Below are 26,788 nucleotides of genomic sequence, written 5' to 3' on the forward strand. Positions count from 1 at the left end.
CAAGATACTAGGACACGCAAGAGAGGCAAACGATGCACTGAATATTGTGCCTTTTGGGGAAAAATATAGATACACACACCAACGACGGTGGCAAACCCAAAAATGACACCGGTCTGTTCCTGGTCATTGAGATACCCTGTACTTTCACCCAGACGACAATATCTGATACCCAGAGTCAATGCAAACCCATCACACCTGTATTTGTGTCACCCAACAGGACAGAAAGATTGCTGTTCTAGAGGAGAAACTGCAAATCCTTCAGAGATCAAAAGGTAACACAAAAATAAAATAAAACAATTGCATCATATTTAGGGCAGGGTATTTTGCGATTCATTTAGTAGTATTGTGTTTTTTTTAATTACCTACGTACAAAACCCTGTAAGAAACTGCCTTTTTACCCTGCCCTTGGAGAACGATCCCGTTAAGCCAGATATTTCAGCGTGGTGTTTAAAACAAGGCCGAAAACACCAGGACCGTGTGTATTACTTCCCTCCAACAAAGCCTCACCCAGAATTTTCTTGTAAACATGGCAGTTATTCTCTGAAGCACAACCTCCTCAGGATGTGGTTTACTGGCTGTCTATTGTTTGCAACCCTATATATAAGTCAAGTGTTTACCTCTCACAGCACAGAGCTCTGTACCACAAATTACACACGTTCAAAGCACTGGGCGATATGTTGTACACCGAACTGTCCTTCCTCTACTACGATGCCATTTCTGTCCAGTCTGGAGTCAGGCTGTGGGCCCCGCACGGTGCTCAGAAAAGAACAGGGGTCCAGGACGATGCGGCGTTATCCAAATCTAGAATCGAATCCCTCTTTCTGTTTTGAATCTCTTCCACCCGAGGCACCGCGTGTCAATTGTGGGTGACAACACGACCTGCCAAAGCGAGGTGATGCGTGTTTGCTCACACTGCGCTCATTACAGCTCGTGCTGCGTACACAGCTATGAAGAGCAACCGAGGCCAACAGAGAGAGATACGGCTGCAGCAGAATAGAGTACTGCACTACTTTAGACATCTTTGTTTGTCTGTTGACGTGTGTTTATTTCTCTGCAGAGGAAACCACCGCATCGCAGAGGGAGGGAGAGCTGGTGGCAACGTGCTCTCAGCTGCAGAGCCAGGTCTCGGAGATGGAGGTGAATTCACGCGGGTGTCTGAGAGGTGTGAAGTGTCACACGAATAGATTGAGTTTTAATGACACTCAGGCCTCCTGGACAGATCTATGATCTCATATCCTGCTACCAAACTGTGCTGTGCAAGGGTGGCGCGTTGACATCTGTTGCAGACAGCAGAAATGAGTGACACTCTCAGGCAAATCAACACATGCTATTAATAATCTCAAACATGACGACAGGTTCGCCGCCGTGCAGCGGCCGTGAAACCGACCCATGCACCGGACACTAAGCGCGACCCGTCGATGCTCTTTGTTTTTCGAACAGCGGTTCTTGAACGACTACGGGATGGTGTGGGTGGGAGAGAGCACACCCCGGGCTTATCTCCAGGATCCTGGGGAGGAAGAGAGCGAGCGAACACAGCCCTGGAAACAAGGTAGGTGTAAAAACCACAGTCACACCTACATCAGCGTCGGGACACCCCCCACCCATCTGCATACATCTGCCACACTGAGCACCGGGAACATAAGAACATAAGAAAGTTTCAATCGAGAGGAGCCCATTCGCCCCATCGTGCTCGTTTGGTGTCCATTAATAACTCAGTGATCAAGGATCCTATCCAGTCTGTTTCTGAATGTTCCCAAATTGTCTCTTCAGCCACATCGCTGGGGAGTTTGTTCAGATTGTGACGCCTCTCTGTGTGAAGAAGTGTCTCCTGTTTTCTGTCTCGAATGCCTTGAAGCCCAATTTCCATTTGTGTCCCCGGGTGCGTGTGTCCCTGCTGATCTGGAAAAGCTCCTCTGGTTTGATGTGTTCGATGCCTTTCATGATTTTGAAGACTTGGATCAAGTCCCCACGTAGTCTCCTCTGTTCCAGGGTGAAAAGGTTCAGGTCCTCAGTCTCTCAGTAGGACTTTCCCTTCAGACCTGGAATAAGTCTGGTTGCTCTCCTCTGAACTGCCTCTAGAGCAGCGATATCTTTCTTGAAGTGTGGAGCCCAGAACTGTCCACAGTATCCAGATGAGCTCTAACTAGTGCATTGTCTTAACGGGAAACAACATCTGCGATCACCTTTAGACCGATATGACTGTTGCCTGTTTGGTTTAATTAAATAATTAACCTTGTATGTACACTTTTTGAAACTCCTTCCATGTATTTGCTCTGCTTTGGTTCTCATTCCATCCTTCTCTTGAGATGAGTGCAAGCGAAATGACAGATACCATTAATTATATATGATATGGATTGTATTATATTTTTCCACAGCGCCGGCTCCCTCCTCTGTAGGGCATGCTGAGGGGCGGGACTTCCAGGTGAACTTCGACCTGGTCCTGGAGAATGTCCGGGACCTGAACGTCCTGGCCGGGGAGGGCGAGTCCCATGTGGAGCGCGTGGCGGGGGGGGCGCGCCTGGCCCGGTCCTCGGCCATCCCCCTCTCGCTCTTCAGGAACGGCATCGTCATGTTCGAGGGCCCCTTCCGCCCCTATGAGGAGCCCCACACACGGGTAAACACACATGTCTGCACCCCCACACCCACCCCTGTGTGCGCCGCCGTCTCGAAGCAATGACGTTGCTCCTCGGGGAGGGAGTTTTAACACCACCACAGAGACTGAGCTCCAGTCTGTCACCGGATGTCTGTGTGTGAGGGACGTGAATGCGTCACACTGCCCTGCTCATGGGTAGGATCTGTGTTTTTGAACAGGTGGGCCAGTCGGCAGCAGTGTGTCAGACCCGGCCCCCCGCCCCTGGTGACAACCCTGGTGGTCTGTGATCTCTAGATACCAGTTACACAAAGTAATTCGTATAACTGGAAAATGCATGATTACAAATGTTTAGAAAACACTCAGATATAAGTTGTTTTTCAGGGGGGAGGTGGGAGGCATTTAGGTCTTATCCCACTGTTAAATGTCACCCTAAACATGCCTCGAGGCAGCACTGCGAACAAGTGAAACGAAAATGGTGCCACAAAAAATGGTCTGATTTAATCAGGGTTGTTTATCTACATTTTTTTAATTAACAAAATGTATAAACATTGTAATTTTTTCCCGATCGACCTGCATTAGCACGAGATCACGTGGGGAGCCGGTGAACACCCTTAATTAACTAATAATTTCCTTTTAATTATTTTAAACAGTAGGGCTTTAGGTATAAAATTGTATACGGAACTCATCTTATTTTTATCAGTTATACAATTTAAAAAGTCAAACGTAAGCAAATGATTAGTTCAATTAAGGGTTCAATTAAGTCATTGAGAGCTTGGATGGCACAGAAACCAGCAGGGTAGTGGCTGACGTCAATCCGCCTGCTTGTCCCCAGCAATGCGTGCAGGACCTGATGGACGGGTACTTCCCCTCCGAGCTGCAGACGAGGTTCCCGGACGGAGTACCCTTCGAGGTTCGTACCCCTTCCCCCGCGCCTCCGGCCACGCGCACGCGAGAGAGACGGGGCGCTGAGGACCCCAAGGCGAGGTGGATGGGCGAGGGAGCCGCGGTGGTGTGGAAGGACGGTTATAGGTGGCTGCGTCCCTCAGGCCGCAGAGCTCGTATTGCACACGGATGTTTTCAGAGCTGCGGAAGACATTGCCACTTCTAGTTAAAACTAAATAGCAGAATTAGGTTCATTTTAGCTTTCCTTTGACTCCAATGCAGAACAGTCTATTTCCTCTTATAACTTGTTAGTAACTAGTAACTTGTACCTTCATTAACCCATTGCGGTTTTACCCCCCCATCACGAGCAGTTTTTACCAACCCCCCTATTGTAGTTAAAGCTCACACTACAAAGCTAAAAACACAACAGATATATAAATGAAATGCCAGGCAGGTTTGCATCCGTTGGACTAATAGAGTCAAGCTCATATTCAAAAATCGATATTGACCCGTACTGCGGTGGCAGGTGCGGGACCGCCGGGACGAGGTGTACAGGCAGAGCCGGCGCTGGGAGGAGTTCCCAGGGGAGGGCCGGATGGTGGGGGGCGTGCCGGAGACCGGTCACGCGGCAGGTGGGTGACATCATCACTGTGGGACGCCGGGGGAGGCGGCGCAGAGGGGCAGAACCGTTTGATTTGCAAACACTCGCCAAGACCATAGTAATATACAGCTGTCTGCGTTTCTGTTGCTGTGGCATGATTGTTTCACCCTCCAGGTCCCAGGCTGTCTGTGGAGCAGTTCTTAAACAGGCTGCCCAAGGCCGTGATCAAGGAAGGCAAGGTGATCGACATCAGGGGCTCCATCAGGGACAACCTGCAGGTGAGGCCCAGAACAGAGCAGCCTGGGGACCCAGGGAGCTTTAAAATAGGCCGGACTCTATTTCTTTGTGAGTGTATATATATGCACAGTGTTCCTGCTTTCTGTACTAATAACCATAGATTGTACAGTAAAGCCAAGTGCTCAGATCCTATAGTCAAGCCACCTGGGTAAGTGAGGGCAGCTCTGGTGATTTGTGTATCGTGTGTTTCTGCTCCGTGTCCAGGGTCCCTCTCAGGCCCAGGGCAGCCGTGTGACCCTCATCGAGACGCCAGCTCTCCAGGCCCTGAAGCAGAGGTACAGTAGGCACCCTCTCACCGCTCTCTACCGGTGGAAGGGCGAGATGTGTTGGGGGGAGCGAAAACTCGTGGCTCGTAGGGGAAGCGATTTACACACACCCTGAACCTCCCACTCCGTCTCAGGATTCAGAAGTCGCTGCCAGAGCTCCCTGTCACTTTGGTCTTGACCCCCCACCCCCTTTCCTGTTCCTCGCAGGCTAGAGCTGAGTGAGGACATTCGACCCCCCACCCCCGCAAACGTCTCCACGCTGAGGGTCAAATCCGAGGACGGGGAGCAGACCTACATTGTCAAGATGCTGTTCTCTGAGACAATCGGACAGCTGCGCCAGCACCTGGACACTCACAGGTGAGACACACAGACAGCACCTGGACACACATAGGTGAGCCCCCAGTGCCCGAGACATGCAGACAGCACCCTCTTGTAATGTGAGCAGTCAGACCCCCAAGTGCCCGTCTGACCCACAGAGACACCGAACCGAAAGATCAGCTCTCGGACACGGGGGTGTGGAGGACAGTGTTTCACGCAGTTTATTCATTCAGTTAACATCGATCAACCATGCTGTCTGAGGACGGTGTGGCAGCCGGCTGTGTGCACAGTCTGGGTCAGGAGCAGATCCGGCTCTCTGGCTGGTGAGAGCTCAGTGTTGCGATTGATTTGATCGTTTACTAAAGCAGCCACGCTGACTTACAGTTGGTTTTGGTTGGTCTTGGGAGTTTCAGTCAGTCTGCTATTTTTTAATGGCTTCACACAGAGACCCGCAGACGTGGATTTCCTGCCCGCAGGCCGTTGTTTTCCCCGCCAGAAGCAGCGCCCTCCAGATGGGGGGGAGATCTTCTCCCTTCCTATTGCAACAGGCGGTGACGCACAAGAGAAAGCAGCCAATCATAAAATTGCACAGAGTGCCAGTCTGGGGAAACTCCAGCAGACTTTCTCGCAACCTGTTCACGCCTGGAACTGCGAGCTCTGATCTCGACCCACAATGCTCAGCGCCTGGTTTCAGGGTCTTGCTCCCACAGAATCGGGAAGGAGGATTTCAGTTAGATCTGGCAAACACAACTTATCACAAGACCCAGAACAAAAGCACTGTGCTGTTCTCACACGTCAGTAGAAATCAGCTCGACACAGAAGACCAGCAATGATTATAGAAATATTAAGTTTCAAAATGTTTGCTGCAAACAGCGGCACATTATAAACACAAATCAATCAATCAATCGATAAATACAACATCTCTGAATCTGTACGTGCATTTTCAAGGAACAAGACGGGTTTATACCGGATTTGACACACTGAAAAGGGTTAAAACCAGGACACAGGCTGCTGATTGTGACTGATGTGGCTGTGCAGGATGTAGGTCACAGGTTTAGCCGGCTGTTCAAGTTCAGTCACTACTTGTTGTTTTAAATGTTGGCCAGCATTTTAAAATCAAAGCCATGTGAGCAGCAGCCACAGGAGGGCGCCGGTGACCAGTTTATAGGAAACCCCAGCTCTGAAGTCTCCGCTAGCCTGGCAACCGCAAAAGCCTAAATAATTGAGGCACCACAGAAGCCAGATATCGCCCGCTGCCCGCAAAACAAAGCCGGGGCGCAACTCGAGCGCTTCGCCTTAGTCACCACACTGGGACTGTAAGGGTTTCCACTGAGCGCCGAACTGCTCTCACAATATCCTGACTGTGAGGACAATGCAGGGACAGAGACTGAAGCCACGCAAGGCCGCCAGACTGCGCTCTGCCCTTCAGAGGCCAAGAAGAGTTCATCTCTGCTGAAATAATAACTGTTCATAGTCGCTTTATATACCTGTGTGGGATCACAGCATAAAATATTGGTAAAATTCAGCAAAAACACAAAATTTGTCTCTGCACTTTATTAGTTAAGAACATGAGACAGTGTCCAACCGAGAGGAGCCCATTCGCCCCATCGTGCTCGTTTGGTGTCCATTAATAACTAAGTGATCAAGGATCCTATCCAGTCTGTTTTTTAATGTTCCCACATTGTCTCTTCAGCCACATCGCTGGGGAGTTTGTTCAGATTGTGACACCTCTCTGTGTGAAGAAGTGTCTCCTGTTTTCTGTCTTGAATGCCTTGAAGCCCAATTTCCATTTGTGCGTGTGTCCCTGCTGATCTGGAAAAGCTCCTCTGGTTCTGTGACTTACACTGAACCAAACTGCTAAAAACGTGCATTAATAACATTAGGAATAATAATCACAGTGTATAGATTAGAGTGCAGTTCCCCCCGGCGCTGTGCCAGATGTGAGGAAGTGTCAGAGTTGTGTGTGTTGTGTTGCAGGGGGGACGATCGCCCGCACTATGACATCATCAGCTCCTTCCCCCCGCGGAGCTACAGCGATGGCTCCCAGACGCTGCTGCAGTGCGGCCTGACGCCCAACGCCACCCTGCTGCTCCGGGCCCGGCCCCGTGCCACTCCGGGCACCGGGCCCTGACCCCCGCCCGACGGCCAGCGGGCCCCCGAGGGACGGGCTCTGGGGATCTGGGTGCTTACTGTTGTGTTAAGAGTTCTAGTCTTTGTTTATTGTAAATCGTTAATTTTCCAGGAGACAGTTGTAGCCTCTGTCTCAATGACAGTCCAGTGTAATGAAAGAACAACAGAGGCTAATCTGTTCTTATCATCACACTAAAATCAGAGGCCCTTCTCCTGGTCTGTTCTGGCCCAGGGCTCGTGGGGTGAGGGGTTGGCTTGGCATGGTTTGCTGGGCATCACCTGGGTTCACTGACTAATAAATTGACACTAATAGCTCCAGCCTTGTAACAATAAAACTAACAGAAGCACCTGCTGCTGTGCCTATGTGGATGCTCTGTGTGCTTGGGGTTCCAACCCTTTAAAACAAACACCTGAGGAGAATTAGGGAGCTCTGTTCTAATAAATATGAGGAATAGCCATTAATCAGTCTTGGCACGAAGATGTCAGGATTCCTTTGCAGAGCACAGCTGTTCCTTTGGAACCACACCCAGTGCCGAGTCTCTCTCTTCTGGGGCCTCAGTGAAGGCGTGGCGTTCCTCGCTGACACAGCGAGTGCATTCCTGGACCACGATGCGAGAGGGAGCCCACGGGGGGAATATCGACTCGCGGAGAGGAGCGGTGTGCAGATGTGCAGTGTGCCGAGTGTCTGTTGTGCCCGAACGCACGGGTCTAGTGTACACACTAATTACAAACGGTCTGGGACACAACGGGCTGGGAGATTCTTGACCGCACTGATGGTATTTTGTTTCTCTGTGGTTCAGAGTTGAGTTTTTTCTGGGGAGGTTTGGAGAAACTGTTGGAAGGCAGGGTGCGTCACTTGAAAGCCCCACTCTTTATAAATGGATACACTGACATCAACAATAAAGATTTGTTTTTGCACACTTCCATGATTTGCACTGTACATTATCTATCTGTAGTAGAACATGTATAATTGAAATCTTTATGCAAGGAGTCTATTGATGCTAATCACAGAGAGATGAGTCTGGGAATTCAGTTTAATTGAGGGTCAATTTGTTACACAAAACCATTGCCTCGTCTGGAGCCTTTTTTGCATTTAAAGCTACAAACATGTTTTCCTGGGTGGAAAGACCGACCTCATTTTATCCACAGTTTTTATGTGGTGCAGTTTGAATTTGCTAAGATCTAACGCAATATTTTAAAGTATTTTTCAGAAAACAGAAGTACAGAACTCCAGAAAAACAAAAAAAACAACACAAATCACTACACAATTGTCCGCTTTATTTGATATTCCCATATATTTATTATCATCTTCTTGGAAGACAATCGCTTTTCTTTCGTTTTTTTCTTGGCCAAAAAAAGGGCATTGGTCCAAAAGGCAAAGCAATAGCTCAGAGCAGAGGTTCCCAGCCCGGCTCCTGGGGGCCCCACAGTCCGCCGAGGTTTCAATCAAGCAACTGAAACCGAAATTGAACTAATCATTTGCTTAAGTTTTTTTAATGTCCAGCTTGCAGACTTTAAGCACAAAGGTTATATTTCCCCACTGGTTTATAATAATGAAAACACTCTGATCAGCCAGATTGTGACTTAAGGGTGCGATTAAGCAAGCAGCGCGGTGGGGTCCCGGGGCAGGGCCGAGCGAATAAAGCGTGACTCGTGGAATGTCCCGATCTGTGCCCGAAAAACAGAGAGAGGGTGGTGGGGTAGGAAGGGCAGGGGTGTGGGTGTGAGACAGTGGAATGAAACAAATGAGTGTGTCTCTGTGTCGAGAGAGTGTGTTGTGATCCCAGGTTTAATAAAAGTCGCCCCCGTCATCCCCACCCCCTTTTCAGTCCACTGGAGAGAGAGGGAAGTGGGTCTGGTTCTGTGTGCCGGCCCAGTCCAGAAACAAAGTCCGCTAGAGCACCAACATTCTCAACGCCATCCTGGTTACTGCATTATAGTGGCAGAGGTGCGCTGCCAAAACCTTTGGATGTCACTGTCCCTACTGCATTGTGAGATACTGCGTCTCCCCGGGGCGCCGGTGCGTCCGAGAGGCTGAAATACTGATTGCTGGTTAGCAGGACTACACTACCCTGGCCTTCAGAGACTAGACCAGCGGCAGGAATGACAGGACAGACTCTCTGAACAAAAAACAAACAAAATGCATTAGTTTTAACTGCCTAGAGGTACAGAGGATGATGAGACGGACCCCAGCCAGGCCCAAAAAAGCCAGAGAGCCGCTATACGACTCAACTTGGCCTCCACACAAACTGATTGAGAGGAGCACGGCTAAAGCAGTGAACGGCCCGAGCCAACTGATGTAAATCAAGCATGACGTCCCTCTCCCCGCCAACACGAACCATTAGAGAAAACTCCCCGAGACTCCCCCCCCCCATCACTCGAGGAGACCGAACTGCACTGCTGATGGCCAGGACAGGAGCCAAGCTGACATCACACAAAAGAGTACATAATCTGGGAACAATTAATACAAACTCTGGTCCAGCAACACATTCAAAAAACACTGGACTTGAAAGTGACTTTGTGTTTCCGTGTTGCTTAAATGTGACGTGTGCTACCAACAGGAAACGCTTTAAACTAGTGCATAGACATTTCAATACTGCATCTCAGGAGTATCAGAAGAACTCGAAGGTCTGTCCTTAAGGGAAAATGATCAGATGGTTTGGAGAAGAACGAAACAAAAACAAAAAAACGTTTATTTCATACATATTGGAGAGGTAAGAGTGACTCAGCTTTTGTGTTGTGACAAGCTAGTGGGAGGTCCCCAAGATGAACTCTGCAGAGACCTCAACACCAAGGAATCGTCATCTCAGTCACCAACAGACTAGCGAAGGTGTGGGAATGTGCTTCAGCGAGGAGCGAGGTCCAACGAGGGACTGCTTGCGTCGAGAACGGGGTCGGACCCTTTCAATACTTGGATGGACACTCAGACGGATAGGACTGCAATCTAATGAGGAAGCATCCGACTAACTATCATTTAATTAAAAGGAAATTACTGCCAGCGTTATCTCAAACCCGTTTTAAGACTTGGAAATCTACGAAGACGACGTTTCTTTGGATGTTGGAAGTAAGACTATTTCGTTAAGAGGTTCGGGGGACTCGGCTGGATTAAGACCTGCAGGAAGAGGCGGCTTCACGGGCGATGGATCATTGGCACCAAGTAAACACCACTGAACCGCCTCCCACAGAAAATAGGTTCGTTCCTGGTTAAGAGTTTAGACTGTAAACATCAGGTTATATACACACACCACTAAACTAGGAGGTTTACAGTGTCGAGGTGTAAAAGTTTGATAGAAAAAGGGCTGATCTAAAGTCAGAGCAGAGGCGGAGTTTAAGGTCCCGTGATTTGCGTGTGCATGAGTTTAATGCGGCCAGTGCTTCTTAAACAAGTGCTTTCTATCGAATAACGAAACAAAACAAAGATCATAACTCTTCCTACTAATGAGAATATCCGCTCCTATCAGTGTGGCACTGCGGGCGAGTCGACCAATCACAGATCAGCTCGTCTATTCGCCACTCTACCCTCCACATTTCCTATTCACCCTAGCGGTTGAGACATCGAGGAGATTTACTCTGGAATGAGGAAGATTAGAGAGAACAGAACGAAACAAAACAACAGCAAAGCGGGACAGATGACTGGCAGGGAAGCGTGTTGCATCCAGGCGATACACGGGGCTGCTGGGTGGGTGACCCGCGAGGATGTGCTCGTTTTTTTTTGGCATGACGTTGGGAAAAAAACGGGCAAAAGGCGCCAGCTGCGGTCCGAGCCCCTCCAGCCCCCTCACTGTGGACCTCTCAGTCCAGCTTCAGGAACTTCTCCACGGCGTCGTCCTCCACCGCCTCCGAGAACATCTGGTAGTCCTGGGAAGGGAGCAAGAACACGTGAACATATAAACCTACGCCCAGTTCCCATGTGTGTGCGCGCGCACACACACACACACACACACACACACACACGTTTCAACAAGTCAGTCTCTAGGCTCAGGGGAAGGGTCATCGACACTTACTCAACACTCGGCCCGCGCCCAAGCAAAGTCCCTCAGGATTCAAACATTTCACAGCAGTGTCTCTGCGGGGCGCGGCTCATAGACCAGTGCTTCCCCACTGCCGCTTCCTGACTGAGTGGGAAGCTTTTTTTAAACCACAGCGAGTGACTAATGCACTCGAGGCAAGGTCTCCGCCCGGCCCGGCCCTGAAGACAGAGTTCCTCAGGCTGGATCGATCAGTCTACACAAATACTTCAGAGTTTATATCTTGCACCTTGCTGGACTATATTCTACTTCATATATAGTATCCAGCCTCACTCGTTGAACTTGTATTGGTTTATACAGCCTTTGCAGGTCAGTGACCTCCAGACCACTCCTCCACTAAGAGCAGGAATGATGACCACACTCTGTATTGCACCCCAGGGTAAACACATCCCAGAATGCATTGCAGCACAAACCAATTTATTTCTCCTTAACTGCATTACCCAGTAATCAAATCACACAAGTACAAAAGCTGCTTGTAGTGAAAGGATTGAATGGAGGGTCTGTCCTGCAACGGGAGAGACGGGGATGGAGCTAGTTTTGAAATTGAACCTGAGACAGAGACAGAGAGAGAGAGACTCACTCCACAGTAGTCGTCCCCGTTGAATATCTGGGGCGGCACGGCGGTGGGCTTGCCAGCCTTGGTCCTCATCTCCTCGCGCACGGCGTTGCCCACCGAGATGTCGATCAGCTCAAACTGGATGCCCTTGCTCTCCAGGATGCGCATCACCTCGGACTGCTGGGACTTCACCTGAGACCGGAGAGAAGAGCGCGTTTCACCTGCTGCTGGGACCCGGGTGACTGGGAGGGGCAATATTCAGGCACGGCAACAGGAAGGCGGTGGTCCACGCCCCCACACTCCCGCGAGCGTGCCACTGCAGAGCTATACTCCGAGGTTATTGTGGGTTTAGAAGTATACATGCACAAAACTTTGTTCTGAACTTGAAAGTGCAAGATTTAGTCTATATAGTAAAAGGGAACAGAAAGCTGAATATCTCTCAGGCAACTTGAGTTAAATAGGCCAATATCTTCTACTGAAAGGTAGAAAGGCTTCTCCTTCTCAGGCAACTAGGAAGTCTGCGTTTGTTTTTGACCACACCTCGGCCGAGCAAATACAGACAAACTGGAGCAAGCCATCTTAACTGGCAAAACTGCAGAAGAAAATAAATAAAACACAAATCTGATCAACATTTCACTCCATAAAATGACTCCTCTGCTGTTGACTGATCTTTTTTATTATCATTTTAAAAGCCTGTACCCATCATCACAAGACTATATTTACCAGAGTTTGGTTTAAAAATAGACCCTGAAATGGTGTTTACAGTAATCCTATAGTCTTAACTCAAATTATCCAGTTATCCCTGTCATGAATGATACAGCAGTACAAACATGTCACAGATCTAACCCAGCGCTGGACACTTTGTAACAGTGCGGTGCTTAAGGACAAACCGCTCCAGAGACATTTCAACATTAAAGATGATGCCTGCAGACTGAAACACATGCCAGGATCAGCACAGTGTGGAAATGCAGTGAAACCTCTCAGCTCGATCATTTTTATAACCATAATTACATTGCACTTAAAACAGTTAGCTGGACTAACGGAGGTAAATGCTAATGATTTCCATACACAAATGCCGGGTGTCTCGGGGATCTGGCAGCAAAAATAACACGATTCCGCTGCAAATACATGCCCCCTTGTGGGACTGTCCATTTACGTTGATATTTATACTGTCATTTTCATGCATTTCATTGCATTAGAGCACAAACCCCGTCCGGCGTCACAGCCGGAGCCCCAGACAGCAGCCCGACTTCCGCCTCCCGGGCCGGCGGACCGGCGCTTTAAACCCGGGCTTCAGGGCGCTCGGGCCGGCGGGGGAGGGCGTGGGGCAGCTTCGGGCGATGGCTCTTGCATTTCTGACAAGACCTGGGATGATAAAGGTCCACAGCGCCTTCACCGCCGCGAATAACAGGCAGCTGGGTGTGCCTGCTTCTGCACAAGCCCGCGTCTGCGAGGTGCGGAGCCCGGTGTGCGGAGCCCGGTGTGCGGAGCCCGGTGTGCGGGGCTCTTACCTCCCTGGAGGCGGTGACGGTGGTGTAGTACAGTTTGACGACCATGGCTGCGGGTCTGCGTCCGTCTTTGTGTGTCTCTTCCCCTGCAATCGCCGCGCCTGCCCCGCTGCCTCCCAGCCCGCTGCGCACCATGTGATTTAAAGGGACCAATACCGCGTTATTGCCCCGCTCTTAAAGGCGCAGGCTGGCACTCCCCCAACCGCCACACCCCCTGAAGCCTTTGCACGTCTTGCACATTGATAAGGCTGCGGTTAAGAAGTGGTTAATTTGGAGAATTTGGCGTTTGGCAGCTGCGCACAATATAATACATTCAACCCTCATAGTGCCGCAAACGCGTCCCTGGAGCGGAAAGGGTTAAACCCGAGAGAAAGCCCCTCCAGCCCCCCGCGCACATTGCAGGACTGCAGCACCGGTTTTCACCGGCAGTTTGCATGGAATACAGACGAACCGGATTAGGGCGGGATTGCGGGGATGGATCCCGTTCAGGAGGAGCTGCAAGGGTTAACACTGCCTAACGGAAAGGAAACGGCTGACACGAACCCAAATATCGCGAGATGTGCTGGACACATTTCACATCACCTCAACAGCCTCAGGGCCGCTTTTAATTACTGCAGTCCAAATGCCCAAAGCAGGTCTTTAGCACCAGTGTGTATACATCTCACCCAGACTGCGACACTAATGAAAACAAACTTTTATTTCTAAACAAAGTACAAATACAATTTTAGAACAAAAATAATTCTTCTGAATATAAACATCTTTTTGCAAAACGGTATGAAATACAAGGCAGGTTTGGTTGGCGTCACACAGTCGTCCGCTTGCATGAACCTTACAATCATTGGCTCAATGGATTACATTTAGAAGATTGACATCGGTTAGTCTGGGGTTGAGAGACTCACCACCACAACCCCCAATAAACCCCCCATCACCTCCTTAAATCACCAGCAACTACAGACACTCGTCCCCTATTCAGCTCACATTATGTACAAATTACTTGCAGTTACTATTCATTTACAGCCTTCAAAACAAGTCCGGTTGTTGGCGATTAGATTTTCCTACCTGTAAGAATGCCAGTAACTGAGCTGGACAACAGGGCTTTTATGGTGGATCTATTATGATGACTATGCATCTAACCCTATTATTAACAGGGGTATGTTAAAGCTTTAATGTCTCCCCAGCCATTCTGCATACAAAGGAACTTCTTGTGTGACTCTTATCTGAAAACTGCACGAAAGACTTGTTAATACTCGTGTGGCTTCCAGCCGAGAAGCACAATTTAGGCACATCGGTAGTACGTGTTAAAACAAATCTAGAAACTAAAAACATAATTTTACTACTTACATATTGAGTGTGCTTGCATGGAAAACTGTAAGCCCAATATAAATAAATACATTAAATGCAAATATAAATTTAAATAATGTTTAAACGTTATGGGTTGAATTGTATGGTTTTGCATATGGTTTAGTCTCCACTGCACCTCTCTCACATCACTGCCCAAAGACTAAACACTGGCTCGGTTTGCAATGTCAGGACGGCTCAAACACCCCAGTTAAACCTCAGCTCAGTGATTTCATTGTCGCGACCCCCTCACCGAGTTTAAACAACATTCCAGTAGGTACTGACAAGATCTGATTTGGCATTTATTGTGAAAGAACACCAAGACCAGGGAAAGAGTCAGAGTTATTGCTAAATCGTTAGTCCGAGGACTGAAGTGGCCTGTGTGGCGCTGCTCACTGCGGTGAGGAATATAACCTCAGCCACAGACATCAGCCTGAAGCAAGACGCTGGGTAAATGTGCGACCGCAGTGGCCTCGGGTCTAGTTTGTGCAGAATAGACGATCAGACCGTTTTAAAATAAAATAAAAGACGTTCTGGATTCTCAGTTGACTACAGTTGTAAAGTACGATTACCTGCAAGCTTTGTTAGTGTTTAGATTGCCTCTGAAACAAACATGACTCCATTTTTGACACCATACAGACACAGACACAGACACACACTAATTAAAGAGTTTTCTTTGGTTGATGTATTAGCTGCTAATTGAGGATCTCAATAGATCTGAGAAATGCTTCTGAGTTTCGCATCTTAAAAGGGAAAGAAAAATGCCACTTGGATATCTCCTGAAGTCACAGTACCAATCATCTCCCAGAGGCAGGAAACTACACCCGTCCTACAAAAGACTGCGATGCATCAGTGTCCCAGACCTCGATTAGCGTCTGATCCGGGTCTGTGAAAGCAGCCCTTAGTGTCTTTAAACGAAGACTGAAAGCAGAGTCTGTGAGAACGTGGCTCCTCTGTCACGTGACACGGGTGAGAGAACAGATTAAAACAAAACCAAGAAATAAAACCAAAGAGGCTCAAGGACGAGAAAAGCGAAACTAAAACACTGTCAGTCTAGAGTTAAACCTTGTGTGAACTGACCGGACCACCCCCACCCACCCAAACCCCCCCACTCCAGTGATTAATACCACAATCGAATACCATGAAAAATGGCAGCTTAGAAACCGATCTTTGAATCTCTGACACTCAAAAACAGATTTGGACATTTTCAGTTGATTGTCAACCACATCAAAGCATCCCCAGAAGGGACTGTTTGTAAAGAGTACAACGTCAATAGAGACAGACGGGACGGTCAGGGTCCGACGGGGGACAATGCTGTCACTCTACAGATCCGGCCCGTCTTTAAAGGGTTCGGAAAAATTGGGAAGAAAAAATAAAAACTGAAGAAAATCAATTCACTTATTTCCTCCTTCTTCTTCTTCTTCTTAAAACCATGACGGCTCACTGGTATCGGATCAGAGAGGACCACACTGGGTCCCCGTCCCGGTCCCTGCCACCGGTGACGCCCCCGCTCAGAGCGACGCCCCGCGCTGGTCACTGTGTGATGCAGTTGTCACCCATGTCCTGCGCGTAGCGGTCCGATATGGCGGTCCTCAGCTCCTCCACGTCGCGCCGCAGCTGCCGGACCTCCGACAGCTTCCTGGACAGGACCTCGGGGCTCTGCCAGTCATCCCGGTCCACGCCGGGCGGCTGTGTGGCTAAACAATGACAACAACGACAACGGTGAGTCCAGAACGCTCGGCACGTCCCCAACACTTGTATCCATGTTTGTCTTTGACCGGGGTCGAACACACTCTCGAAAAGGCAGATGAAAATGGTTGGAATGTCGGAAATGTTCGCACCACACTCTCAGGGTGGAGAAGGAGCTGAAGAGAAGATGGGGGGAAGGGGATATCTAAATATTCCCAGATGAGAACAAGGAAGACACAAAAGCAACATTACACAGCTCTCCACTGACGCCCGTCCGCAGTGGATTATAAACAGAGACGAAGCCCCCCCCGGGCCCCGGTGCCCCGCGGTGTCTTACACGTGATGCCGAGCAGCAGCGAGAGGTTGGGGTCCCGGCCCTGGGCGCGCTGGCTCAGGATGTTGCACAGGGAGCGCAGGTCGCACAGGCAGGCGGCCATCTCCCCGTGGAGTCGCTGCGTGAGGGGGGCGCTCCGGGGCGGCCGGGGGACGGTGCTGCGGTCCGGCGGGCCCAGGCTCTCCTGCAGCGTCAGGTTCTGCTCCATCAGCTCCTGGTTCTGCGCCGAGAGCTGCGGGCCGATACGGCGGGGATTACAGTTACAATAGGAACTCACATCACCACAAAACACAGGACCCCCTAAAGGGATTCAGATAAACCCCTCGGGGGACTTACCTCCTTCACGGCGGTGCGGAGCTGCTGGAGCCCCGTCTCCTTCCCTCTCAGCTCCTCTCTCAGGGCCTGGCTGCTGCCCTCCTCCTGCGCCACCTGCTCCTCCAGCCGCTGCGCAGACGCACAACAGACACAGCACGAGCGTTAACGCCCGCAGCCCTCGCAGGCAGAGCGACAGGGAGATGAAACATCGCATGTCTCGTCTGCCTGTCTCGAGGACTGCACACTCATTCTGCTTACCCTGATCTGGGATCCAAGCTGCTCCATTTGCTTCTGTTGTTTCTCAATAATCTATCCAGGAAGAACAAAAAAAAAACACTTGAGAAACCTTGGTGTCGGTGTTGTGCAGTTGTCTGGTGTATACCGAGTGTTTCTCTGAGGTCTGTGGCATAATATAGAGCTTCTCGCTGCGGCCAATAGGTTGGCCCTGGACAGGAACGTTCTCTGCCGCTGTGGTTCGGCTCCAGGTCCGATCCCGACGCCACAGACCGGCCCAGCTCCCTACGAGCGGGAGTCGCACCGAGACTCGTACCTTCTTGAGCCGCTGCAGCTCCTCCTTCAGGGTGCTGTTTTCACACCTCAGCGTCTCCACGTCCAGCGCAGGCAGCCGCGCCCCGTCCTCCAGGCTCTCCGCCACCTTCTCCTGCAGACTGAGGCGAGAGAACCGCACCGGTGAGCGTCGCTCCGGGCCCAGAGCGCGGGTCTTACCTCGCCGAGCCGGCGTAGCGTGGTACCTGTGCACGGTGGACAGAAGCTCCCGCTCTCGCTGCCTCTGGCCCTCCAGCTGGGACTCCCGCTCCCGGACGGCCGCCCTGGCCTCCCCCAGCTTGGCCTCCAGGTCCGAGACGCTGCCCTGCAGCTGGCCGGTCCTCTGCTCCGCCTCCTGCAGCTGCAACACAAGCACGGCGGTTTAACGGGCTTGATCAACAACGTATTCGATGAAATAATCATCAGAACCCGCGTCGAGCCATGGAATGAGAGATGGGGGAGAGATGGGGGGGGTGATGTGCCGGGATCGTCACTGTACCAGGATATTTATAGTGCAGATAAAAATACCACAGGGAGAGAATTACAGAACAGTCCCACACAAAAATAAACATGATTTGTCATTTGCACATTTTTCATTCAAACATATTAATGTTATATAAAACTTCACATTAAACCATTTAATCAAACCCGTTGGATCCAATCTGTTCAATAGCACTGATCAAGCCCCCAGATAGCCAGTTCTGCTCCTGGCGCTGTGTGCCGTTTAGTTTGTCCACAGTCCGCGGTTCATTCTGCAGTCAGTGCTGGTTTCTGGGAAAATCGTTGATCTCGTAACCGATTAGGAAGCAACTCCGGAGGACGGCTGTGTGGTGATGTTATACCGGCTGTTACGTGTAGAACAGCACTGTGCGTCCGTTCCGAGTGCCTCACCTGCTTGCTCTGGGTCTGGTAGTCCTCCAGCGTGGGCAGGTCGGCCAGGTATCTCTCAAGCGTCTCGATGCGCTGCTGCTTCTCCCGGTTCTGCTCCGACTCCTTCTGGCACTTCTTCTTCAGACTGTTGATGTGCTTGTCTCTGCTGCGAACCTGCAGGACACACAACACACCGGAGTCAGGACACATCCATCTTCCCCGAAACGGTGCAATATGGGAGTCGCACAGAGTTGCGTGGTGCTTTGCTCCCCGTCTATATATTGGAAATCCTGCCTCATTTCAGATTCAAAGCTTTCTTTAAAAAAGCCACTACTAGAGACTGCACAGGTGCATCATGTTAAAAAATGCATTTTTTTCTTTCTTTCTTTTTTTTTTTAAAGAAAGCTTTGAATATGAAATGAAGTAGGTTTTCCATTATATAGACGGGGAGAAAAGCACCACCGCAACTCTGTGCAGCTCCCATAATGCATTGCGGCTCACAGACGGAAGAAATGGGGGAGTTGACTTGTTTAAATAGAGGATCTTTGGTACCCTTGAGTTTCAGGAGAAACCCAGCCGTATAAATGGGTAACCGTTTGTAAAAGTAACCAATGCAAGTTACGTTATAAGACATCACAATCTCTCTGCTCTCACCCGCTCCTCCTGTCTCTTCATGTCCTCGGCGTGCTTCTGCGCTGCGTCCCGGCAGGCGTCGTTCAGCCGATGCAACTCTGCCTCTGCGGCGGCCAGTTTCCGGTCGGCCTCGGCCTTCTCCTTGCCGAAGCCGTCGTTGCGCTCGGCGAACTGCGCCCGGAGAAACGTGTTCTCCCTCTGGGCCTCCTGCGGACACAAGGCAGGGTCACCGCGTCACCGGCGTGTGAAAGAGCCCGTCGGGAAACGCACCGAACTGAAGAGGACGATTCTGCACGTCCTCGGGTTGCGACGGGTCCCGGTGAAGGCTCTCTCCTACTCACCTGCAGTCGGAGCAGGCACACGTCGGTGTAGGGAGGAGCCCGGCCCAGGAGCGCGCTGTGGACCTGCAGCTCGCTCTCCCGCAGTCTCTGCTCCAGCTGAGACATCTGCTGCTTCTGCCTGGAGGACAAAGTGCGTGGTGAAGCGGTCAGTGCCTTGCAGCAAACACACCATCGCTGCACGAACAGGAGAGAGGTGGAACACGGTGCTGGAGCGCACTTGCCTTTCGATGACCAGCTCCTTCTCTTTCAGCAGGCTCTCGTTGGCCTTGATCACGGCGTCCCACTTACTGCCCTCCTGGTGCAGAGCGGAGGGGTACAGCTGGGGATACTGCCCCGAGCTCACGGACAACATCTGGAACAAGGAGAGCAGGGTCAGTCACCGCACATCACACACTGAGGAGGAGAGAGCACAGCTTCTGCACAGAATGAGGAAAGTCTGCGCCACGTGAAAATAAAACGCACCCCATGTAAACACGCCAACCGAGTGATGCATTCTGGGTATGGTAGCTTTCTGCGCAGGGAGAGGCTTACCTGCATCTGCTCCATCTGCAGCCGCATGTTTTCCAGCTGCTGTTTCTGCTGCTGCCAGGCGGCGAGGTCACACGTCCGGTCGGGCAGCCGGGCTTCGTAGCCTTTGGCGTTCATCTGCTGCCACAGCTGGGACGGCACAGATTGCGGGGCGGTGAATGCGCCGGCAGAGTGGGGGTTGGACGTGGGGGCGCCGGAGTAGGTGGGGAGGAAGCCGTTCCTGGCGGCGTACGTGTCGGGTCCCGGGGGGGCCTTGCTCTCAGGGAGAACCTTGTAGGCCACGTCCACGGAGCCGTAGCCGCCCCTCCCCGGCTCGGTGCCCTCGGCCAGGCTGCTGAGCTGCAGGCGGTAGCGAGGGTCTCCGTAAAAGGTCTGCAGCAGAGCCGACTGGTTCAGGGTGGGCTCTATGGCGGGCATGTCGAACTTCCGGCACTCCTCCAGGCGGGTCTGATCGCCGACGGGGAACAGCGAGTGGTCCAGCCCGTTCACCAGCGTCCTGTAGCGGCCCAGGCAGTCGCCCGGCGCACACCTGACATCCGGGGCATCTCCGGTGCCAAGACCACGCCCGTCCAGTCCAGGGGACTCTGATGAGGAGAGGGGGGACGACTTGGCGCTGGAGTCCCTGGCTGCCCCGTTCATTGGCGCCGAGGGTTCGCCTGCAGAGTGTGGCTTGGAGGGCAACCCGCCCGCGGTGGAGGGCATGACATGGGCTGTGGGAATTGTGACCTGGGTTCTGATGGGCTGGAAGGAAGGGCTGCCACTGGAGCTGCAGAAATCTGCAACACAAGGCGGTGATGGACATGAGCTCAGAGCGCCAAAACACGAGCGGAGGACAGTCAACAGTGAGGGAAGGACACCAAGTAACTCCAATGAAACAGACATACATTATATACATCGATCTCCAGAGCCATCTCACTCTATATCTCCATCTAGATCTGTACAGATGGAACTGGATTCTGGTCTGAACATTTATGATAAATAGACAAAAACTGCTGAATGTAAAGTGAGGGTAGGTAGGATAATAAGAGAGTTATCAATCAGAGGCACTAAAACAACACAGATATCATTTATTTTTTAAATCTAAAAGTCAATATGAAATGCTAATATCCGCAGTACTCCCATTAAAGTGTACAGTCTCAGCACTGAAATGAGCCAGATGGTTATTTAAGCGCCATCTTGAAAATGCATCCCAATAGATCCTGCTCTTTTTACAGCACCCAGGGATCCCCCCCCCGACAGTTACATACAGCTTTAAAACCAAAGTCAATGAGCAGATTATGAGTCTGTAAAGAGAGGAGAAAAATCTTGCCGTTTAGGAAACAAACCGCAGGCTGTAACCTCTCAAACAGCAGAAGCCGCTCCGTTGGGGAGCAGAACATTATTTAAAAGCGCAAAAATGGTCAGCATTAAATCGCAACACCAGCTTACCCGGCTCCTATCAGCAGGGACAGAACCTGCCAGTGTGAGAAATGCCACGCCCCCCCCCAGGAGAGACGGCACCGGGACACATCACTAACACCGACGGGAGCTCGTTCTTTAGCATCTGCCCGTGCGGCGCTGGGACTCCCTCAGCTGCCAGGGACGTGCCCCCCCACACACGGCTGGGTCATCGTGGCTCACGATTCTGTTCCCGAACTGACAGAGGAGGCCGAGAGATTGCGCTTGTTAGCCCCTCATCGGGCGCTGCACTGCCAGAGCCACAGGACACACGCAGAAAGGTTAGCGATATTTATAGACCCCTCTCAGGTTACACGGACTGCCTTGATCTGCGCGGCGCTGTCATTTCAGGCTCCCCCAGCCCCCGCCTCGGTCAAAAGGTAATAAGCTTTCTTAGTGGAAAACACTTTTATAAATGGTGGTTTTCATTTTGAGAATCTCAAGTGAGTGGCTGACATTGTTTGGTGGCTCTGGCAGATCATAAGCTAAATAAAATCTGAAATAAAGTGTAATTTGTATTTTTAAATTTATTGTATTTATTATTAAAACCGAAACTAAAGGTGACTCCACAGTCAGACTAGACTCATCCTCAGGAGATACAGACCTCAGTTCCACACCCATGAGTCAGAGCCCAAACAAGACTAAACTAGTTTGAATTCAAAAGGGAGAAAAGTTGTCGTATACCGAGCTATTTCAATATTAGCATATTTCAGTCTGGATAGCCTCGAACTCTACAGACTGCACAGCCTGTATAATCTGGACACTAGCTAAGAATAAGTGCGAGAATCAGGAACAACAATTAAAGAAGGAATAACCCGCACCCTGTGACAATACAGCTCTGCTCAGAGACTGTCCTCCTGCTTCTCGAATCGAGCGAGGACGAACACTATGGCTTTAGAACGGACCTCAACTCCCAGAAACTCAATTCACGGACACACTTCAATTCACGCACTTTATCCGACAGCTCAGGGACTGGACTCGACCAGGAGAAACCCAATCCCCGGCACAGAGAGCCTTGCGTCAGAGAGCGCTTTGTCGGCAACTCCGGTGCAGATGCCTGGAGGGGTTGCTGGTTCAGCTCAAACGTTCGAAGGCCAAGATTCATCCCAACTCTCCGCGTCCTTCTATGAAGCACAGGCAATAACTGTCGCACCCCATTCTTCACTTCCACGCCAACGTCTCATACTGCAGGCTTCACAAAACCAGCGCTGCTAATCTTGAAATAATTCCTTCCCGGCCGGCTGGAGGTTTTCCATCCAGGCCTCCGATGTGACACGTCTTCATTACGCGGCTGGCGTCGGGGAAGTGAAAGCATGGAGAATATGCCTGGCCTGAACACGATCCTCTCTCCGAAGACCTGGGTGGCCCCGTCTCATTACAACACTATGGCGTTATAAATATCCCGTCCTATTGTGCAAATCTCAGAGCGCGACTGTAGCGAGGGACGTCAGTGCGCGTGAAGGGACAGCACACTGTGCGAATGAACGGATGGCGTCCCTGTGCTGCGGCTTCCTCTCACCTTCAGTGCTGTCCGACGGCGTGGTGCCCAGCCCGGTGTCCCCGCTGTCGGCGGTGCTGGGGCGCCTGCCAGTGCGGCACTGGAACTTCTCCGACACGGACGGGGTCTGCCACTCGGTGTCCGGGTACCCTGTTACGCCGTCAGAGAAAGGAGGGACACGGTCACAACTCAGGCACAGCGCGGCGGTGGGTTCAAGCACCACCCGGCGAGGAATGGGTTAAGGGGATTTTTTCTTGAAGCGAAAGGTGTTCTGTTATTACTAAACATATTATGAATATATTTAAGGTTTGCAGAAAGGCTTCATCTGCACTGAAATAAAATAGAAATACATTTTTAAAAAGTCATGCATCAAGGAAAGAGAAGTTGAATTCTTCTGCACTCATTTAATCTGTGGAGATCAGAGTGCTGATCACACCAAACAAACCAACTGAGCAGCATTATTGGGATGAAGGATGCAAGGTGACTATATGTAAAGCTGCACTGCATTATAATTCAGAGAGAACTGAAGGTAACCAGAACAAACCGTATCACCAGCACCTGCCACACGACGGGGCCGAAGCATATTCACCTGACATGTCCGAGTGCTGGTACATCGAGTCCTGGTATCTCTGAGAGGCGGTAATGCGATCCACTGACACCTGGGAGGAAATACATCAACCACAACAATCATTATCATCATTCAGCCGACACATTACATAAAACTAGCATAGACTAAACCACCCTTACATAACAATATACAACACAACCATGTAGGAAGCAGAAGGACAATGTAAACTGAAATGTCAGACCAGGTACGCCTGCATTTACACACCAGACTGTACAGCATCCTCGCAGAGCACAGGTAACTTCCTCAGAGTACTTACACATTTGTCAACGTGCTCCCAGAAATGAAACTGCAAGGGGTTGATCTCCATCCCCTCCTCGTGTCCGAGTGCTATTCACACACAACTCCTGCAGCCCTGATCGGGAATCGAAAGCCCTGCACTGTGATGCCACCGACTCTGACCAAGTCCACAGCACACAGATTAAATAGCGCCGCTGAAGAGGGGAGGGGGAGCGAGGTGATGACAGGCCATTGCCTAGGGACAAAATGTTCCTCCTGCACAACAGTTGCAAGAGTTATGTCACAGTAACGCACGCCTCTGCGAAGAGCATATCCCGTGTCAGAGAGGGTGCCCCTGCGTCAAGAGGTTTATTGGTCCGTTTTTATTTATGTAGAGGAGAAAGAATGAAATGCAGAAGGACATCCGACGTGGATATGACAGCACTGCTGGCACCTGCTTAATATCTGCACATCATTCCCATGCCTTGTATAGATAAGCCACCTTAATGCCAACCAATCTAACGGCAGGTACAAAATCACGTACATAGATCTCATTTAATTCCGGAACGCATGAGCATCCTACACATTGTACAGGAGCATTCGATAGGATATAGCAATTCGATAGGAAGCTGCTTCACAATGCCCACTGGTCCTACAGAGCGCTTGCATAACGCCCGTCGGGATAACACGACAGCTGCACAAAGCACTCGCCGTGAAATTATGGCAAATGCCTAACTGATGCTTTGATGGAATCAGTGTGGGTGGGGGGATGAGTTTCATATAAATAGAATAGAGACACACTGAGGAACATTGACAGTTTCGTGGAAAGATTGTGACGTCAACTGTTTTGGGGGAACCAGTTTGGGAATTAAATATTTAAGGGTCATGTTGTTTTTTTCTTCCAAAACAAAATGTGCTTCTACAGTTTGGTTGAAAGATGCCGTTTTCGGCTGAACTTGCAATTGCCATTAAACGCGTCTGTGACACTCCTGAACGTATCAGAGCCCCACATCACCTCACTATAACTCATCCTCACCAACCTTCAACCCCTACAATATGTGAAGTTACTCATCCCGTTTTGCATTGTTGTTGCTCGCTTTGCCCCAATAAACGACAACTTAACCATCAAAATCAAATGACTAATCAACAGTCAATCAATGACACTCTGCGATGATGATATATGGTGTCACAGCGATTATATAACTGATCCCTTTCGCTGTAAAAGGACACACCGCAGCAGCTGCACGTTGGGAGACGGCCAGTGGCAACAGCTGGGTCTGTGTTATATAACTCATATGGGAGACTGCATGGCTGAAGTGTTTCGGGATGGATATGAAGCGGCAGAACATAGTCTAGAGATTTTACACTTGATATGTTTTATGAAAAAATTCAACCAAAACAAAAAAGTGCAGCGTAAGCATTAAGATATCGGCGATGTAACTGCAGTAGACACTGTACACAACACTAACGACTGCCTACTGCAGGAAGCATGACTGGGATTTGGGAAGAGTTTCTGTCCCAGGATTTGTCATTGAAATGCGTCAGGGGATACAAATACACCCAGAAAGACCAAGCAAGTCACCGTTCAGTTTGCTCTGTGATCCCCCTCAATACTTATTACTCGTGTAAAGAGTGAGATTGTGTACAGCGAATGGCAAATTTCAGACCAAATGATCAATTTCCAATATGAATCCAAGGACACCAAGGTCTCCGATACAAATGTGCCAGTATCGGTTTGTCTTCTAGAGGAGAATGCCGTCCCTAATGTAATAATTGTAAAATGTACAGTAATCGGTTTGTGTGTACTTGCCAAAGGAAAAGCATCACGACAACAGCTCAGAATAAATGTGAATAATTAGACCGAAACTGTATACAAGAACAATAATTAGGTTCATAATACTGAGAGAAGACATTCATATTCCCCCTGCTAAAGCTAGACTGGGTTGTCACCTTATTGTTCAATGCATAGGGGCTTGGAAGGACAAACGCATCTCCTGCTCTTCAGATTAATGGCTAGAGACATAAAATCAACCATTTTTAAGTTACATATGTTCTGCAAACGATGCAGCTGAGCTTCAGCAAAAAGCCTCAAATGGTGGAATAATAATAGATAACCCTGAGACATAAATCTTGCAGTTGCATTCACAATGTCTCCTATTCAACACACACGGCCACAATAAAACTAGTGCTACACTGTGTGTGTTAGTTACAGCACAACTAGTAGTAGTGCTGTAGTAGTAGCAGTAGTGCTGTAGTAGTAGTAGTGCTGTAGTAGTAGCAGTAGTGCTGTAGTAGTAGCAGTAGTAGTGCTGTAGTAGTAGCAGTAGTGCTGTAGTAGTAGCAGTAGTAGTGCTGTAGTAGTAGCAGTAGTGCTGTAGTAGTAGCAGTAGTAGTGCTGTAGTAGTAGCAGTAGTAGTGCTGTAGTAGTAGCAGTAGTGCTGTAGAGTGAGTGGAGAGAAATGTCCTTACAGCCATTAAGCCAAAAACATGTGGTCAATTTGCTGGGTGTTACAATGACGGTATTCAGTGCCACAGCTCTCCCTTATTGAAGAATAAAATGTACGTGATAGATAAACTCATATCTCGGGGAACAGGGAACGTGACGTCATCAAATGAGAGTCCCACTACATCTGCAGCTCTGACGTCAGTCGGACCCGGGCCACTGCCGTTAACTGAGGACAGACGCGCGGTGGGTGGACGGGTTCGGGCACAGGTCCAGGTCGTGTGCACATACACCGCACAAAACACACACACACACACTCGCTCGCTCTCACCCTCGGTGCTGCGGCCGGGCTGCGCTGCTCTTGTCCGGGGAGCCTCGCACGGAGCCGCCAGGACCGGCTCTCTTATCTCGCTCGCTTTCTCCTGCGCGTCCAACCGTCCAGTGCGGGCTTTAATGCGCCGCGCGTCCCGCCCCCGCCAGGCCAAGGACGCAGCCCATTGGCTCGTCCCCGGAACGAACTTCACTTCTCAGCACTTGATTGGTCGACACGGCCGTCGCTCGTCGTGACGCTCGGCTCTGATTCGTCCTGATTGGTAACCGACGAAATGAAAACGTGTAGTTTGGTTGAGCGCCAAACCGTGATTGCGCTCTACCGTAATGCACAGAAGAGACGGGCAACCGTGAATTACCGTAATTCTCCAGCCTTCATTAAGCCCAGACTTGTATACTATAATGAACAGCACAGTTGTTTAAAATACAGTAACGAAAACAAATTGGTGTTTTACTAACTTCA

The 26,788-nt window shown here is 50.2% G+C and overlaps 3 protein-coding genes across 6 annotated transcripts in view; 1 reads left to right on the top strand and 2 right to left on the bottom strand.

Annotated features, from left to right (window-relative positions):
• Window positions 1-8,013, top strand: part of ubxn11 (UBX domain protein 11) — a 13,039-nt gene extending 5,026 nt beyond the window's left edge. The window contains exons 6-15 of the mRNA XM_066717660.1: window positions 218-272; window positions 1,058-1,137; window positions 1,441-1,549; window positions 2,376-2,614; window positions 3,426-3,503; window positions 4,002-4,107; window positions 4,251-4,354; window positions 4,578-4,648; window positions 4,847-4,996; window positions 6,935-8,013. Of these exons, the coding sequence (XP_066573757.1) occupies window positions 218-272; window positions 1,058-1,137; window positions 1,441-1,549; window positions 2,376-2,614; window positions 3,426-3,503; window positions 4,002-4,107; window positions 4,251-4,354; window positions 4,578-4,648; window positions 4,847-4,996; window positions 6,935-7,088 (1,146 nt within the window). The 3' untranslated portion in view covers window positions 7,089-8,013. The remainder of the gene's footprint in view (window positions 1-217; window positions 273-1,057; window positions 1,138-1,440; window positions 1,550-2,375; window positions 2,615-3,425; window positions 3,504-4,001; window positions 4,108-4,250; window positions 4,355-4,577; window positions 4,649-4,846; window positions 4,997-6,934) is intronic.
• A 331-nt stretch (window positions 8,014-8,344) lies between these two features.
• sh3bgrl3 (SH3 domain binding glutamate-rich protein like 3) lies at window positions 8,345-13,329 on the bottom strand. Its single transcript, XM_066717661.1, has 3 exons — window positions 13,183-13,329; window positions 11,696-11,863; window positions 8,345-10,945 (listed from the first exon to the last, which is right to left on the bottom strand). The coding sequence occupies exons 1-3, from the start codon at window positions 13,312-13,314 to the stop codon at window positions 10,880-10,882; spliced, it is 366 nt and encodes a 121-aa protein (XP_066573758.1). The 5' UTR covers window positions 13,315-13,329; the 3' UTR covers window positions 8,345-10,879.
• Window positions 13,330-13,858: 529 nt separating this feature from the next.
• Window positions 13,859-26,432, bottom strand: cep85 (centrosomal protein 85). 4 transcript variants are annotated; one of them, XM_066717657.1, is made up of 14 exons: window positions 26,327-26,432; window positions 23,298-23,367; window positions 22,730-22,858; window positions 19,777-20,549; window positions 19,463-19,597; window positions 19,246-19,359; window positions 18,926-19,111; window positions 18,293-18,445; window positions 17,608-17,762; window positions 17,406-17,523; window positions 17,114-17,164; window positions 16,877-16,984; window positions 16,544-16,772; window positions 13,859-16,214 (listed from the first exon to the last, which is right to left on the bottom strand). In XM_066717657.1, the coding sequence occupies exons 2-14, from the start codon at window positions 23,320-23,322 to the stop codon at window positions 16,051-16,053; spliced, it is 2,340 nt and encodes a 779-aa protein (XP_066573754.1). In that variant the 5' UTR covers window positions 23,323-23,367; window positions 26,327-26,432; the 3' UTR covers window positions 13,859-16,050. The 4 variants fall into 4 exon arrangements, with proteins under 4 accessions (XP_066573754.1, XP_066573753.1, XP_066573756.1 ...); XM_066717656.1 differs by lacking the exon at window positions 26,327-26,432 and adding an exon at window positions 23,593-24,773; XM_066717659.1 differs by lacking the exons at window positions 22,730-22,858; window positions 23,298-23,367; window positions 26,327-26,432 and adding an exon at window positions 22,163-22,500.
• Between the last annotated feature and the right edge of the window lie 356 nt (window positions 26,433-26,788).

The sequence above is a fragment of the Amia ocellicauda genome, chromosome 11 (genome assembly GCF_036373705.1).
Source record: "Amia ocellicauda isolate fAmiCal2 chromosome 11, fAmiCal2.hap1, whole genome shotgun sequence".
Classification (NCBI taxonomy): Eukaryota; Metazoa; Chordata; class Actinopteri; order Amiiformes; family Amiidae; genus Amia; species Amia ocellicauda.

What these genes read in the sequence shown, in the direction of transcription:
- sh3bgrl3 (XM_066717661.1), bottom strand. Translation starts at nt 13,314, where the DNA reads ATGGTGCGCAGCGGGCTGGGAGGCAGCGGGGCAGGCGCGGCGATTGCA. An exon ending in CCGTCACCGCCTCCAGGGAG is followed by an intron (nt 11,864 to 13,182) that starts GTAAGAGCCCCG and finishes CTCCGGTCTCAG; the next exon opens with GTGAAGTCCCAGCAGTCCGA. An exon ending in ACGGGGACGACTACTGTGGA is followed by an intron (nt 10,946 to 11,695) that starts GTGAGTCTCTCT and finishes CTCCCTTCCCAG; the next exon opens with GACTACCAGATGTTCTCGGA.
- cep85 (XM_066717656.1), bottom strand. Translation starts at nt 23,643, where the DNA reads ATGGAGATCAACCCCTTGCAGTTTCATTTCTGGGAGCACGTTGACAAA. An exon ending in CTTCTGTCCACCGTGCACAG is followed by an intron (nt 17,524 to 17,607) that starts GTACCACGCTAC and finishes CTCTCGCCTCAG; the next exon opens with TCTGCAGGAGAAGGTGGCGG. An exon ending in TCCGCACCGCCGTGAAGGAG is followed by an intron (nt 16,773 to 16,876) that starts GTAAGTCCCCCG and finishes ATCGGCCCGCAG; the next exon opens with CTCTCGGCGCAGAACCAGGA.